The sequence below is a fragment of the Emydura macquarii genome, unplaced genomic scaffold, assembly GCF_026122565.2.
Source record: "Emydura macquarii macquarii isolate MOO-44397 ecotype Brisbane River unplaced genomic scaffold, CSIRO-AGI_Emac_v2 contig_2768, whole genome shotgun sequence".
Classification (NCBI taxonomy): Eukaryota; Metazoa; Chordata; order Testudines; family Chelidae; genus Emydura; species Emydura macquarii.
This window is the reverse complement of record NW_027132905.1, coordinates 30152528-30169662: the sequence shown is the minus strand read 5'-3', so window position 1 is coordinate 30169662 and position 17135 is coordinate 30152528. Positions and strand designations below refer to the sequence as shown.

Genomic DNA, 17135 nt, shown 5'->3' with positions numbered 1-17135 from the left:
GAACTAACAGTAAGTCTACACTGCAATTAAAAACCTGCAGCTGGCCTATCCTTAAACTAAAGGTCTGTTTAATTGTGGTGTAGATGTTCAGGCAGCCTGCACTCTGGGACCCTCCCACCTCACAGGGTCTTAGAACTTGGGTCCAGCCTGAGTCTGAACACTGCAACTAAACAGACCCCTAGCCAGAGCCCATGTCAGCTGGTTTTTAATTGCAATGTAGACACACGCTAAGAGACAGGTGTAGCTACAAAAAGTTGATAGGGAGAACTATAGATCTACAAGAGGTAAACAGCAGAGGAGCTGTGCCCAAAGGGACCGAAGCAGTCTTTGCTACTTTGGCCTCATCATTAAATTTCTAATAAGGGGCTTACCACAAAATATTCTCAGAAATTTGACTCAGTTCTACTTACGAGTGGAGCATACTGGGCAGAAAACCAGCTGTCCTAAGGAGAGGTGGCTGAATCATCCTGAAGTGGAGCTGGGGATTATTGCTGGATAATGCTCTTTGTGCTGGTAATTTCAGAGCTAGTGTCTCCCACCTTGGATAAATAGAGGTGCAGTTTTAACATTTGTTGGATGAAGTTAGTGCTGGCAAAAAAAGGACAAGCTGGAACACCCAAAAGAATGACAGGCTGGTCCCAGCACAGATCTAGCATAAGCTCCCTTCATGCTTACTGCTCACAAGCCTCACCCAGCCTGAGAGTGACATGCTTTAGAGGGAGCTCAGCCTCCTCCAGGGCCCATCCAGCCCTCAGCAGCTCTGTTGAGCCTGCCAATAGGGCTGAACTGGAGGAAGCTGTGGTGGTGGCTGTTGTGATTTGGACACCTGAGGAGTGAGATGTCGCCACCCCAACCTGCTGCAAAGAGGCCAAATGTCAATGAAATATTTAAGTTGTCTTACTAGACAACCTCCTGTCTGGAGACCACCTCAAAGCATCTCCCAGCTCCCTCCGTAAACTTCCCCTCTACATTTGCTGGCAACAGCTGGCCCAACTCCTTTGAGTGATCATTTAAAGACTGGTTCCGCTGTGCTGTTATTACTTACATAACAGTGACATTGCAGATGGGAAATGGGCGCTGGGTGCCACCATAATGGTCTCTTACCTCATCACACACAGCTAGGATTCGGCTCACCGTTTCTGTCCTGCAGCAGGGGAGCCAATTACCAGTTCCCACAGCACAAACTCCCAGAAGGCTCTTGGGGGCTGGTTAAGCAGGCAGCTCAGAGTCACTGCCATGCTGTATTTTCAGAGTAGGTGCAAGGAGTCCCAGGGAACAAAAGTAAAGCAGCATACCACATACGTGACACACACCTAATCTGTATCTGACAAATTTATTGAAATGGAAGTGGGAGCTAGCAAAGAAAAATCAATCATTGGCTTTAATTATTGCATATTTCGCCATTTCTAGGAATGGCAACATTTAAAATAATAGACACACACTGCGTAATAATGAAGCCTTTGGCCAAAAAAATATTGTTTAGCACATTCTTTAAAATACAACAAAAATCTCAGACATACATTAAGAAGGGATTTCCCTTCACTAAATTAAAGGAGTGCAAACACCACCATGGCGCTAGAGCTACATCAGACATGTACTGTTGGCTGTGCAAAGCGGATCATTGATTACATGAATAGAAAGCAATCAGAAGAACAAGAGATCACAGAAGAATGCATAGCACTCTGAGTTAGAGGTATTGACAGTGGCAGCTCCCCATGGAACTCAAGTCAGCATGTCCCAAAGGCAGCAGCAACACAGAGCAGTCCAGCACGCTGTCAGGCAGGCACTCTCCCCTGTGTTGTCTCTTCTCTGCTCTTCCACAACATACACTGTGGGGAGAAAGGAGGAGTGATCAGAAAGGTCACACAGGCCTGTGCAAACATGGTTCAGCAGGAGAATGCACAGCCAATGCCAAGGTCTCTGCCAGATTTGCCAGTTAGTTTTGGCCTCCGATTTGTGTTATGCTGAATCGTACATGAGGCACAGAAACCAAATGTCAGCACACCTCTCTGTGATAGCACCTTTCATGCAAGGCTCTCACTTGTACCACTCTGCAAAGCCAAGGCCCACTGCCTCTCAGGTCAGTTTTCTCCACATTGCACAGGGGCAATGCTATGCAGAGAGAGGCCATGTTTGCAAATGAGGGTATTTGTTACAGGAGATTGACTTGACACACCCAGGGTCTGATCTGAGGTACCCAACACCCACAACTGCAGCTGAAATCAATGGGGAAGTGCAGAGACTCAGCACCTCTAGTGTCGCCATTTAACTCCCTGCCAGTGGCCACGTTTGAAAGCATGGTTTGAGTGACAAGTCCCCGTTCAGCCACTGAGTGTACAGCAGCATCTAGACCAGAGCCCAGGTGTCCAGCATTGCACCTTCACTACGAGACCACCCTGGTGCTACGCTTCTTAAGAAACCCCCCCAAAACTTCAGTCCCACTTACCCCAGTAGCATCACTCTGCTCTGGGCCCCAGAGTTCCAAAGCTTCCTAGCCCCTGAATTAAACACCTCCTTTTACAGTCACCTGCCCCAGATCAATATTGCTGCTGAGGTGCAACAGGAGCAGACCAGCCAGGACCAGTTTCTTGTTACAACAATTGAGCAAAAAACTGGTTTAGCTGGAATCCATCTGGACTCTCCTTTGTCCAACCAGCTCGGGAGAGTTTAGTAAATAGCACTGCTGTTTGTCTGCACACAGGGAATGCTACATCTGCTGGTCTGCAGCAGCAGCTGGCTGTGCTGTAACCATCACCTCAGAGGGACTGCCAGAAAAGCACTGTGATGGGGTGACGCAGCCCTCCCATGCTGCACGCAGGCCAGAGCTTTGACAGGAGAGGCCATTTTCCCTGGCAAGAGGGCAAGGTGATGTACGGAGCACGCCGTTCACTGTGTTTCCAAGCTGCAGCATCTGAAATCAGTATTTGCTTATACTTAGGCCTGGTCTACACACCGCTTGTGTCTTGGCTTCACTGTCAGTTGGGAAGGTGAGTTTTTAGTGTATCATTATACTGGTACATTCCTAGTGCAGACGTCGTTACACACAGGTAGCAGGTATAGCTTAATTCCATTCTGTACAGCAGTAGGTTATGCTGGTACAAAGCCCTTTATACCAGTCTAAGAGCCTCCACACTAGGGGTTGTGCTGTTAGAACTATACTGGCAGAATTACAGCAGTGCTGGGTATGTAGGCAAGCTCTGGGGGATCCAGAGTGACACTGCTGAAACAGCACATGAAAGGCCAAGGCAGGTTCCCAAACATTCGAAGAGGAGGAAAGGGCCCAAATGCTGCCCTCAGTGCTAGGGAGGATTAAAAACACTGGGTCCAATCCTAAAGCATCTGGCTGAACTGGCCAGAAAGAAGCCTCTGTAGAAAGTACTGGATGAGTTAAAGGCAGAAGGGAGGAAATTGATCAAGAGCAGCTCCCTGATGTACTTCATGCACAGATCATGTGCTACACCAGGTTTAACGAACCAGAGGCACCGGAGTTGTCTAGACCAGACACTGGGAACCAGGAAGGCCTTAATTCTAATCCCAATTTGCCACTGACTGCTGCATGGCCTTGAGCACATCCTTGTGCCGCAACTTCCCCTGTGTAAATTGGGGTAGTACCAGCTCCCTCTCAGAAGGGAGGGGGAATGACCAATGTCGTAATGGTGTATTGCAGGAGTGTTGTAAGCAAGACACGAGAAATATTCTGCTCTACTCTGGGCTGATACGGCCTCAACTGGAGTATTGTGTCCAGTTCTGGATGCCACATTTCAGGAAAGATGTGGACAAATTGGAGAAAGTCCAGAGAAGAGCAACAAAAATGATTAAAGCTCTAGAAAACATGATCTATGAGGGAAGATTGAAAAAATGGGGTTTGTTTAGGCTGGAGAAGAGAAGACCGAGAGGGACGTGATAACAGTTTTCAAGTACATAAAAGGCTGTTAGAAGGAGGAGGGAGAAAAATTGTTCTCTTTAATCTCTGCGGATAGGACAAGAAGCAATGGGCTTAAATTGCAGCTAGGGTGGTTTAGATTGGACATTAGGAAAAACTTCCTGACTGTCAGGGTACTTAAGCACTGGAATAAATTGCCTAGGGAGGTTGTGGAATCTCCATCATTTAGATTTTTAAGAACAGGTTAGATAAATACCGGTCAGGAATGGTCAAGATAATACTTAGTCCTGCCCTGAGTGTAGGGGACTGGACTAGAAGTCCTTTTGAGATCCCTTCCTGTCCTATGATTCTATGTTTGCAAAGCACTTTGAAGACAAAGCATGATTTTAGTGCCAGGTGTCACTAATGGACGTCAGCCAGGCCACAGACTGTGTGAGATGGAGTCTAGGCAGATAGCAACATGGGGCAGCCTTTTCAGCCTTGTTCTCCCTGGCTTTTCAAAGCATCGCACGCCATGGAGATTCATCCAGACAGATTTGGGGAAGCATCCTGCTTTCCAGAGTCTTTAGCAGTAAAGGTGCTTTGCAGCCTGTACCCAGCCACCAGATGTGCACCACTTAATGGACTAGGAATGAGAACCAAGCACAGAGACTGATCTCCCCAGTCAAGAATATAAATCAGACTATTTGGCATCTTCTATATGTGTCCTCAAATCAGGGTTCAGAACACAGCACTCTTAGGGACAAGTTCAAAGCTCCGTCAGCCCTCTGTTGTGGGGTAGGGACAGTGACTTTGCACAGGACAGGAAATGCAGGCTGGGGCTGTTCCTGTTACCAGACATTCCTGGGAGACTGTGTGGGGAGGGAGCAGTATAAGAACTCACTGCTCTTTCCTGAAGACTTCGCTTAAAGCCTTGCTCCCTGCCTGCCCCACAAGCAATTGCCTGCAGGACACCTCCCTCCAGCATGCTCCAGTGCTTGCTGCTAGCCGCACAGCTTCCCAAAACCTGTTCTGGGGGAGTGTATAAGGTCTTAAAGGAACAGTGCAGCAGTTGTTTACATGCTCCTAACACACCATTTTTGCATGACTGCTTTAGCAACGGCAGGCACCCAGAAGTTCAGAAACAATTTCTTACCCTGCATTAGTAATGCTGCTTTCACATACTGTAAAGCTGTCTCTCACCCCAAGTGGTGATGGAGTGAAACAGACATGGCTGTGGCACACTTTTGGGGCAGGTTCTCTCTAAGTTAGTCCCTCTCCCTGGCTAGCTTGTTTCTGCAATTGTCAGCCGATGAGGAAACCGGTTAAAATAGCCATTAGTCTCCAAGGCTATTTCTTGGATATACTTCCTTTCTGATTCTGGAGCCTGTTGGTTTGATTTGGAAATAAAAATAAATGGAAAGGGAGCATGTCCTGCCCAAACATGGTGTCAATGGGTCACTCCCCCATAATCCGAGCACTGTGAAGGGCTTTGCATATGGCATTTTCTATCTGTGCTGAATGAGAGGTCCCAACCTGTGTCAGGGCTAGCCTCACAGTGACAAACAAGACCAAGAAGTGTGCGCACAGGTAAGTTCTCAGGAGACCCCGGTTCCCCTGGCCATGGCACTGGAGCATTTGTCTGCCTGCCAGTGGTGCAAACGTGTTTTATTACAAAATGTAGCGGTTTCCTGGCCTCCCTTCAGTTGAACTCACTTGAGCAATAGCTGCATCTGCAGAGTTTACTGAGCAGACATCCTGCCCCTCAAGTTTAGTCACTGCTCCACCTCTGGGCCAGCTGCTGTGGTGGCACTGTCTATAAGGAGGAAAGTTAGTGCTGCACCTCTCTGAAGCACTTCACAGCATCACACACCAAACAATTCGGCAGATTGGGCAACCTTCACCAAACACAGCACTGTGTGCTTGGCCCCCCAGCTGCAGCCCCTTCTTATCACCAACTCCACCTATACTGAGAAGGCCTAGAACTGGAGTAGGAATGAGTGACTCATCCCCAGGCTGATGGAGGAGAAGTCTGGAGTGGAAAAGGATGTTAGGACATAATCTCTTTCTGTTGATCAGGGCATTTTAACTCAATGTTGTTAAGACACAGGGTCAGCCACCTACGGACAAGGTAGACTAGAAAGACCTAGACCCTGTCTACACTTACCTGTGAGATTCGGCGGCAGTCGACGGGAGTTACGCAAAGTACGCAAAAAACTTGCATAACTCCCGTTGACTGCTGAGCTTCTCGCTGCGCTCCGTCTTCACTGTGCTGCGCCGACGGGAACAGCATTCCCATTGATGTAGCCCTACACTACTTGTGTAGCTGGTCTTAGTACAATCGACTGAGCGGGTCTGCACTGACCGCTCAGTCGATCCAGAGAAATCGACCTGACAGCAGTGAATTTGCTGCCGTCAGTTAGCCATAGCCCTAGGCAGATGATCACATCAGACAGGGTGATGTAACTTTGAAATGCTTTACTGGAGAGTTGAAAGCATGATGGTAAATTGGAACGACAGGCCGAATGGCCTGTGCCGTGTGTTGTACCAATCCAGCTTCCTAATGATTTTGGCCTGACCCAATATATCCTGTCATTATGAGCATCACTCTGTTTGCTTAATTGTCCAAAATATGGGAGCAGACTAACAGCTCCAAGCAGCACAGCACTCAGCAGCAGTCTGCAAGAGAAATCTGATGGAGTGAGCACCATAAACAGACGAAGGAGATTTCAGCCGCTGTTGTGGGGACAGCTGCTTGCAACCACGAACAATTACACTGGATTGTCAGCTTCCTCTGGGCTTATCCCACCCACATTTGGGACAGCACATAGCTGGGAGAGCACAACAGCAGCAGCACAGTTTGGAGACAGGTGGCAGGAGACCTGGAAGATAGGAGAGATTCCTGGAAGTGACTTCGCACATTCAGGGCGTTTGCTAAAAGGGGAAGTTTGCAGCTTGAGGGACAAACCTAGACAGTTGTCTAACCTTCTCTTGTATAAGAGGCTGAGCCATAAGCAAAGGCAGCACCACTGTATGCTCTACATGGGGATGCAGCACCATGGCTCAGTGGACTGAGCATGAGTCTGGGGGTCAGGAGCTTGCAAGGTCTAATTCTGGCTCTGCCAGTGATCTTCTATGCCTCAGTTTCCCCATCTGTAAAATAGGGGTGTTACTCCCACTCCACACAGTGCTATGGGGATCTGTTCCTGTTTATGAAGTGTTCTCAGAGTGAATTATGATCAGCACAGGACTTTGCAAGGAGTTACAGGAAGACACTGGAGTCCACTCAGTTATCTGCCCCCAGGAAAAGTCCAACTCTTAATTAGTAAAATCCATTTAACAGCCTCCCCTCCGTTTGCTGGGAACGTAACCAAGACCAAAGTCTCTCATGTCCTGCAGGCAGAGCCCAGCTCCAGATGAGCAATCAGGGGCTCAGGCAGAGCATTACAGTTCATGCTGCATCCTCCCAGGATCCAGAACAGTATCACTTGTGCATGTAATTACAGCACATTTCACCCTGCAGCCGGGAGGGCAGAGTTATAAGCAGATCTCCACAGAGCTGGCTATAGCAAAGAGGTGACAGACTGTCGCAACCCTCCTTGACAGCCTGCAGTTGGCAGGAAATGAACATGTCTATTTGCCTCCCACAGACACAGCTGTAGACGGGAACAACTCTTCCAGCTCGTCTGTCTGTCTGCCCGGGCACAGGCTAGGGAAAGTGAGGCTTTCCCTCCCCTCAGCTTGTTCTAGCATCTGATCTCACCTTTCCCTGGCAAGGCAGATGATGCCACCCACACTACTACACAGCTAGTGTTTCAAAGGAAGTTTGCAGAATCCGTCTGCACAGCTCCATCTCTTGGGGGCCAGATAAGGCCCATCACTGTAGTATCTGAGCGCCTCACAAGCTGTAATGTATTTATCCTTGCAGGGCAGGGCTTCCATTCCCATTGCACAGATGGGGAACTGAAGCCCAGAGAGATAAGTGACTTGCCCAAGATCACACAAGAAGTCTGTGGCAGAGCAGGGACTTGATCCCTAGTCCCAGGCTAATGCTCTAGCCACTAGGACATACTTTCTCAGTTTTAAGTCAAACACAAAGACATCTCGGCCATTTTAGATTTGGTATTGGTGAGTAGTGAGAACCTCGTAGAAGAACTGGCTGTAGGGGACAACCTTGGTTCGAGTGACCATGAGCTAATTCAGTTTAAACTAAATGGAAGGATAAATAAAAACAGATCTGTGACTAAGGTCTTTGACTTCAAAAGGACTAACTAAAAAATTAAGGGAATTAATTGGGGAAGTGGAGAGGACTGAAGAACTCATGGATCTGAAGGTGGAGGCTTGGAATTAGTTCAAGTCAAAGTTGCAGGAACTATCTGAAGCCTGCATCCCAAGGAAGGGGAAAAAATTCATAGGTAAGAGTTGTAGACCGACCTGGATGAGTAAGCATCTCAGACAGGTGATTAAGAGAAAGCAGAAAGCCTACAAGGAGTGGAAGATGGGAGGGATCAGCAAGGAAAGCTACCTCTTGGAGGTCAGAACATGTAGAGATAAAGTGAAAAAGGCCAAAAGCCAAGTAGAGTTGGACCTTGCGCAGGGAATTAAAACCAACAGTAAAAGGTTCTATAGCCATATTAATAGGAAGAAAACAAAAAGAAGAAGTGGGACTGCTAAGCACTGAGGATGGGGTGGAGGTTAAAGATAATCTAGGCATGGCCCAATATCTAAACAAATACTTTGACTCCGTTTTTAATGAGGCTAATGATGAGCTTGGGGTAGTGATAGGGTGGCTAATGGGAATGAGGATATGGAGGTAGAAATTACCACATCAGAGACAGAAGCCAAACTCGAACAGCTTAATGGGACTAAATCGGGGGGGGGGGGGGGGGGGAAGGGGCTGGATAATCTCCATCCAAGAATATTAAAGGAGTTAGCACATTAAATTGCAAGCCCATTAGCAAGGATTTTTAATGAATCTGTAAACTCAAGGCTGTACCGTATGACTGGAGAATTGCTAACATAGTTCCTATTTTTAAGAAAGGGAAAAAAAGTGATCCAGGTAACTACAGGCCTGTTAGTTGACCTCCGTAGCATGCAAGGTCTTGGAAAAAATTTTGAAAGAGAAAGTAGTTAAGGACATCGAGGTTAACGGTAATTTGGATAAAATACAACATGGCTTTACAAAAGGTCGATCATGCCAGACCACCCTGATCTTTTTTGAGAAGATAACAGACTTTTTAGACAAAGGGAATGCAGTGGATCTAATTTACCTAGATTTACTAGCGCTGGTGAGACCTCACCTGTGGTTCCCCATGTTTAAGAAAGATGAATTCAAACTGGAATAGGTGCAGAGAAGAGCTACTAGGATAATCTGTGGAAGGGAAAACCTGCCTTATGAGAAGAGACTCAAAGAGCTTGGCTTGTTTAGTCTAACCAAAAGAAGGTTGAGGGGAGATATGATTGCTCTCTATAAATACATCAGAGGGATAAATACCAGGGAGGGAGAGGAATTACTTAAGTTCAGTGCCTATGTGGACACAAGAACTAATGGATATAAACTGGACATCAGGAAGTTTATACTTGAAATTAGATGAAGGTTTCTCACCATCACAGGAGCGAAGTTCTGGAACAGCCTTCCAAGCGGAGCAGTGGGGGCAAAAAAACTTATCAAGCTCAGTTTTGAAGCCAGCTAAGTTATGGAGGGGATGGTATGATGGAACAGCCTAGTTTGGCAATTGACTGTTCTTTGACTACTGGTGGTAGATATGCCAGTGGCCTGTGAAGGGATGTTAGATGGGTGGTTTCTGAGTTATTACAGAGAATTCTTTCTTGGGTGTCTGGCTGTGACTCTTGCCCACATGCTCAGGGTTTAATTGATCGCCATATTTGGGGTCAGGAAGGAATTTTTCCCCAGGGCAGATTGGCAAAGGCTCTGGGTTTTTTTCGCCTTCCTCTGTAGCATGGGGCACAGCTCACTTGCTGGTGGATTCTCTTACCTTACAGTCTTTAAACCATGATTTGATGACTTCAATAATTCAGTCATAGGTTAAGGGTATAATACAGGAGAGGGTGGGTGAGGTTCTGTGGCCTGCATCGTGCAGGAGGTCAGACTAGATGATCATATTGGTCCCTTCTGACCTTAGAGTCTACGGCAGCTGGTTACCAGTGTGCACACAGCACCACGGCTGACACTAGCTGACCCCGATGCAGGTAGTCTCAGCAGAGGTAAAGGAGTGACAGGATCATGAAGACTGAACTCCCCTCCCCTCCTTAGGGGATGAGCTCTATCCTGCAGCAGGGGTGAGACAGATGGACAGAGCTTGTACTGCCAGGGACCACACTGCCTTGTCCTGCGGAGAAGGGGCTTCTGTCCCAGGGCTGTCAGTCCAAGATCTGTCATCAGCATCACATGCACACTGGAAAGTCAGTATGTTGGAGCTAAGGTGTTCTATTTACCAAGGTTTCATGTCTGAAAGCTCAGAGCCAAGTGCGAGCAAGCCTCTCTGGAGACAGCCTCTCTCTGAAGCTCTTGCATGGAGCTGCTTGTGCACTTTTAACCAGTTGCCACATCCCACCCCATTTCAGAGGTGGAGTAAGGCGTTCCCCTAGATCCATTGCCGACCTCTCAAGGGTGAGAGAGCCTCAATCAAGGAGTGTACAGTATTCTGAGGTCCACAGGTCAAAAGCGTCAGAGCAATGCAAAGGGTTACTACTGAGACCACCTGAGGAGATGGGAATAGAGGTGGAGAGAGCAGAGTGGACATGTGTCTTGCCCTTCCAGGAATGAAGAAGCCATCTCAGTCCTGCTGCCTCTATGGCTTCTGCCTTGTTTTGCAGGAGTGCAGTTAGAGGAAGCCAGACATCGAACTATTTGATCCAGCTCTGATTCACTTCATTTAGCCTTCTAAACGTGAACTCAGCCCTCCCCCAGCAGATAATGCTCAGACATTCTCTAGCTGTCGTCTTTCTTTTTGATATTACACACTGAGCTGTAACAAGAAAGTAAGGTGACCAGATGTCCCGATTTTATAGGGACAGTCCAGATATTTTGGGCTGTTTTATATAGATGCCTCTTACACCCCACAGCCACTGTTCTGATTTTTCACACTTGCTCTCTGGTAACCCTACAAGAGAGGAACTCTGGTGCCACAAAGCAAACACCTTCGTCCAGATCCAGTTAGAGAACACTGAGCTATTGAGTAGGGAGGAGGAAAAGCAGCGGAGCTAAGTTTGGGAAGAACACAATCTCAGCTGGTGAAAGCCAAAAAGGGAGGCAAGTGTGTTCTAGTGGCTGGAAGTCAGAAGTCCTGAGTTCTCTTCCTGGCTCTCACACTAACGCATAGACACCAAACCTTTTGGTGCGTTAGTTTCCACTGTTTCCACAGGGTGAGAAGCATTTGCAAAGTGCTTTGAGACCCTTGGATGGTGCCATATATCTAGTACCTATGGTGGAGGGTGCCCACCAAATCCAAGGTCCAGCTAAGTAGCAGAGATGCCTTCTAAGTAAGGTGGCGCTGCCTAGGGAGTGTGGAGGAGATGAAGAACGGAAATCTCTGCAGGAGATGTCAGAGGGAATCCTCTCCCTCAGCTGAGTGGGGATGCCCACTTGCCCTTTAACAGGGTCCACAGTCTGAAGGAATCCTCAGCTGCTCCTGGATTCCCGAGGATGCATTTTCCATCCCTTCCTGGCAAGGAATTTGCCATCTTACTGTGCGAGGCCTCTTACTTAGAGCACATCACACTTGAGTTCCAGATTTCACACTGACTTTCCCGGTGCAATTCAAGCTGTTTGTGTCTCTGAAACCCTAGAGAACTTTGGGTCCAGGCTAGCTGAGCCCACCTCTCCTTATGCCCCACCCTAGCTACTGGGATCAGCTGGAATGCCCCAAATGTCCAGATCTGAATGCCTGCAGGGTGCTGGAAGCACATTCACAGTGGGAGGGAGGGGCTTCCTCCACTGCTCTGACAGAGCTTGTGTGAACCTTCAGGGTGTATTCCAAGGCTTCTCTAGTCATGCTGGTGTTTGCCTGAGGGAACTGGAGTCCTTGGCAGCTTTGGGGCTGTTGCTCTGGGCAGACACATTGCCAGTTTAACTGGGTGATATTCCTAAAACTGCGATCAGTGCATTTTATAAACTAAAGCCAACAAAATTCTAAACAATTCAGCAGAGTGGGGCCCCATCAAACTCTCCGGCATCCCCTCTGAACTTCCAGCAGCTTCCACTGCTGCCTGGCAACCTGTCAGAAACCCTACACCCTACCCAGCCCCAGAAATAGGACTGCCATTTGTGTGCTGCCCTTGAATCTGGTGGCAAGTGTAACATTACCCTGTCTGTGGCCAACGTAACAACCTGCCCCTCACATGCTCTCAGACCAACCCAGCCAGAGTGCTCACGCTGAACATTTACAAATGGGTTGCTCCATCTCAGCTGCTCTCACACAGAATTGAAGGCTATTGTGCACCAACAAGAAGTGTTCACAATTCCCTAAAAACCAACAGACTGGCATTTTCATTTGGGTTAACAGAGTAGGCGAGCTTTTCTCTACACCAGAAAACACATGCAGAACCACTTCATTGCTCCCCTTTCTCCAGACACACCTGAGAAATCCAATGGAACACAGAAAGGCTCAATCACTACATGGGGATTTTTGTTGTTTCAAGCAACTTAACTGGGTGTCCCTCTGCCTTGCGCTGTATATTCCCTTGAGCAACCCTCCTGCTGCTGGAAGGCAATTTTGTTTTAGAATGAATAATCAAGCAAAGTGTGGAGGATTATGCAAAGAGCAGAAGTAAATGCAATCCAGAGAAATTTGCATCAGGTATCATTCTGGGACTAGACGCATAAAATAAAAGATCTCATTGAAGTATTCATTCAACTCTAGGTATGAAACACTTGCTGAAATATTAAATGTTGGGGTTCTTCTCACGTCCGACTCACGTGAGGGGAGGGTATGAAGTGGAACAGCACCTTGTGTATGGTATAACTGGCTCCATGCTGCCCATGTCACCTTTCAGCATGGCAGCTCAGAATTGTCAACATGAGACTTCATTTTCAAAGCAACTTGGCTGTTGGTGGAAGCATGACCTGCCCTGTGTCATCAGGGAAGCTTTCACACTGCCCTGCTAAGCCAAAAAAGTTACATCTGTAATAGCTCATTATGGAACAGACAGCTTTCCACAGAACGAAGCTTTTAAGAAAGACAGCTAAAATCTGAGAGCTTACATTATCCCCTCAGAGAAGGACAACTGTGTACATGCGACATGATCAAACCAAACAGAAAAAGTCTTTTCAATGTTATATTATAGGGAACACTTCAGTTAATGGAAGCTGCAAATCCAAATTTAGGGTGTCTACACTGCAATAAGAGCTGTGACTGCAGCAGGTGTAGCCATACCTAAGCTAGCTTTGATCTAGCCATGGCAGCACAGGCTAGCCCTTCAAGTACGTACCCAGGGCCCTGGGCAGGTTTGTACAGCCTGTGCTGCTGCGGCATCACAGATATTGTTGCTCAAACTAACTAGATCAAAGCTAGCACACGTCTAAATATGCTGCAGTCACACCTCTCGTTGCAGCGCAGATGTACCCTAAGGGCTAGTCTACATTGAAAAGTTACAGTGACAAAGCCACATCTCCCAGGGGTGTGAAAATCCACAGTTAGATTGACTCAAGCCCCAGTGTAGACAGCACTAGGTTGATGGAAGAATTCTTCTGTTGACCTATCTACCGCCTTTTGAAGAGGAAGATTACCCATAGCGATGGGGAACTCCTACCGTCCTTGCAGTAAGTGCCAATGTTGTAGCATTTTAAGTGTAGCCATAGCCGTAGCTGTTCCATGCCACTGGCTGCAGAAGGCGGGTAACAAAATTAAGCCCTTTAAAGACTAACGTTTTTGGCTATAAAAAAGGGGAACTTGAAAACCTAGTGTGTATAGAAACACTAGAGATTTTTTAAATGCCAGATATTCTTTTCCTTTGGACTTGCCTCTGCAGTGCTGGAAACCTCCAGCATTTTGTCAGTACAAGAGAACTGTGAAATAAAACTGATTAAAAATAAAGCAAAACTGAACTTTGGAGATGGATTATGATATAAAAAATAAAGAGCAAAAATACTGCAGAGTCATTTTTAAAGAGCAGTTTACATTAGTAAAATTGGAAACATTAATAAGACAACTATGGAAAAGGATTCAATATAGTTCTCTTGTAAATGTACCTTTAAAAACAATGTGCAATGCTCTTAACTAACACCAGTATTTGTGGTTAGTCACAGGGGATCTGTGTAGACTCAAGTACAAAGACATTTTAAAATGCAATGTTTGAAAAAGTCAGTCCCTCCTTTGCTTACCTAGCTCAGGTTTGTGGGTTTACTCTGCAACGAGAGACAATGCCCCAGCACAGTGCAGCAGAGACAGCTGCCCTAGATGGATGCGATACAGCAGCTATGTTGAGGCAAAGGTGAAAGGGTTGAATTCAGGATTTGGGATGAAATTCAACTCTCACTGACTTCAAGGACAGCTGGATTGGGCCCATGGTAGATAAATGGTAAGAGAAGACTGATTTTCAACTACTGGATTTTAAAAAGAGTCTCAATGTGAAGACAAACCAATTTTAAAAAGATAAATTTAGCTCTACAGTTGGCACCTGATATGCTGCCAGTCTGAGCATTTAAAGTCATGCTGCATTGTTAATCTTTAGGATGCTCCTCCTCCTGTCAGGGTGAAAGGCCCACATGTGCAACATGGGAAACTGACTCCATAGTGGGAAAAAGTGCAGTGCTATCACAGTGCACCAGGTAAACAGATTCAGAGGACAGAAAAATATTTCTCTCTAATTTCTTCCCAGTGCTAGTAACTTATGTCTTACTTGTAAGAACACTAGGCAAAATATTACAGCAAAATGTGATGTTAAATTGAAGGCGTTCTTTAAAAAGTATCGTGAAGTTGACAGATCTTCTGCTACTGATTTGTGATCTTGACCAACTTTACTAATTTAAAGCTTTGTAATTGATGGTCAACAAAGAAAAAATATAGGGAAACTAAACACTGTGTTATAACACAGTGATGATTGTTAATTACTTTCCCTAAACAGGGCACCAGTCTTTTTCCCTAAAAAAACTATTAAAGAAACCCACTAAAATTTAGTGGGTAGGAATGCACATCCAATTCAATTTTTCTTGCAAATGACTGATGGAATGAAAGCAGACTGGCTAAGTACAAGTAAAACCCTAGAATCTGAAACTTTACATTAGTGAAAAGCCTTGGCTAAAAGTACTAAAATGAGACTATTGTAAATCTGCCACATAATTCATTTTTTGCAGTCTCACTAACCAAATTTGTTTTATCCCAAATCTGCACAATAGTGGGAGATTTGTCAATATATTCAGTGGGGCTGGTCAAAATTTTTTTTTTGGCAACTTTTTTGGCAGATTTTTTTACTTAATTTTTTGCAAAAAATAATTTGTCCAGTTTTCTGCAGAAAATTTACTTTTTTGTCAAAAAATCCAAACACCCCCAAAAATAAAGTATTGTTATTTGGATTTGCTCTCAGTACTGCATGGGGAGTTGTAGTTTGGTTGTCCCTTGTCCCCATTCTCCTCTTCAGGCAAGGCTTTCTGGTAAGACTACATCTCCCATGATGCACCATGACTAGGGACAAAACAACTCCCATCACCACAAAGGGACACCATAATGCACATGACAGATGTAGTCCAACTAGAGAGCCTGGCCCATGGAGGAGAACAGGAGCATGAGACACCTGAATTACAAATTCCATGTAGCACTATGGCAGCATTTCTGAGTTGAAGTATTTCAGTTTTTCGCTGAACTTTTGCTGGGGAAAAAAAAAAAAAAAATCAAAAGTTTTCAACAAAAAAGACTCGTTTTCTGATCAGCTCTAAAATCTAGTTTGTTCTCCAATTACTCGGCAGTCGGTCAAAGTGGATCATGATTTTATATTATCAGGGTGTTCCTCTTAACCACATGGAGTACCAGTCTGTACAATTCAGTGCAAATAATAGTCAATATCGTATTGTTCTAAAAGCAAATACTACATCACCTTTTTATTTAAAACAGTCTGCTTTATCTTAAGCACACATTCGGTTTCTGGCTGTACCTGATTCATATGTTACTGATTAACTCCATGGAGAAATGGCTTTATGCAAAATATTTAGAACCTTTCCCCTGCTTCAACACTGGAACTAGTGTTATGACGCTAATATTAAAAATTAGGATGGTCCTAACTTTGTACCCGAATCTATACAGATTACAGCACAGCAACACACTCCGGCTTTGGACAGGCTGGCTATGCTGTACTTACCAAATGTCTTGGAACTAACAGCACACAGCGTCAGGGCATAGGTACTCACCTGTCCTCTAAAGGTAACCTACAGAGACTAATCAAATCCCATGGAGCTCCTACAGGTGAGTTCTACGACACTGGAGCCAGCCCTGGCTCCGATACTTTGGCTAAAGTAGTTGAGGGTAAGTTCCGATCAAGCAAGAGATGAAAACAAACACCTAACTTATTAAATCTCTCATATTTTGATTAAGAGAAGTCACAGAAGCCTCAATTCTTTGGGTAGGAGCATTTTGGACCCATTAGGGTGTGTATCTACAGAGAACAGTTACAGGTAAGCAGTTCTCTCTTCTCTACAAATACGCAATCTCAGTGTGATTCCCACCATTGGGAATTAAGCTGGTTCATGGATATCTGAAAAGAAAATATATGAGACAACAGGAAGTGCAAAGATCTTGAGAAGGCTATAGACAAGCTGAGAGGCCACTTTCTTTCACTGTTCTTTCACTTGAGCATTGCTTTTTGACACTTGGCAGTATTACACATGGTAAACCCTAGACTGATCTGTCAAACATTGCATGCTCTAGATAGATCCCTACAGCAGATTCACATCTGACACCCATTTAAAGGAAAGTGCAATTCAAATTCAAAAAACTAATTAATTCCGCCAGCTGTAAACTTGCATCCATCAGCAAGCCTCTCCGCTGGCTGGGATGCATGGGAGGAAATGACATTGGAGATGTTCAGGACCATCTGCTGAGCATAGCTTCCTTTTTCATAAACTGGAGCCCTGTAGGATCTGCAGAAATGGGGCAGAGGAGCCAGGACCTCAGAGAGTTTCCTTTGCATGCTTTCACTTTTTGGATCCGGTTTGACCCAAACAGATTTTTTTTTTTTTATTTCTCAGAATAGTCAGTGAACCAAAAAATCAGTTATTTACCGAGTGATGGGCTTGTGCTATCCAGGGGACCCTGAGGAAAGC

At 45.8% G+C, this 17135-nt stretch overlaps 1 protein-coding gene across 1 annotated transcript in view; it reads right to left on the bottom strand.

The window, feature by feature from the left end:
• Positions 1 to 1317: 1317 nt before the first annotated feature.
• The window catches only part of CYSTM1 (cysteine rich transmembrane module containing 1), a 42305-nt gene continuing 26487 nt past the window's right edge, over positions 1318 to 17135 (bottom strand). Inside the window, exon 3 of the mRNA XM_067566829.1 lies at positions 1318 to 1829. Coding sequence (XP_067422930.1) covers positions 1723 to 1829 — 107 coding nt within the window. The 3' untranslated portion in view covers positions 1318 to 1722. The remainder of the gene's footprint in view (positions 1830 to 17135) is intronic.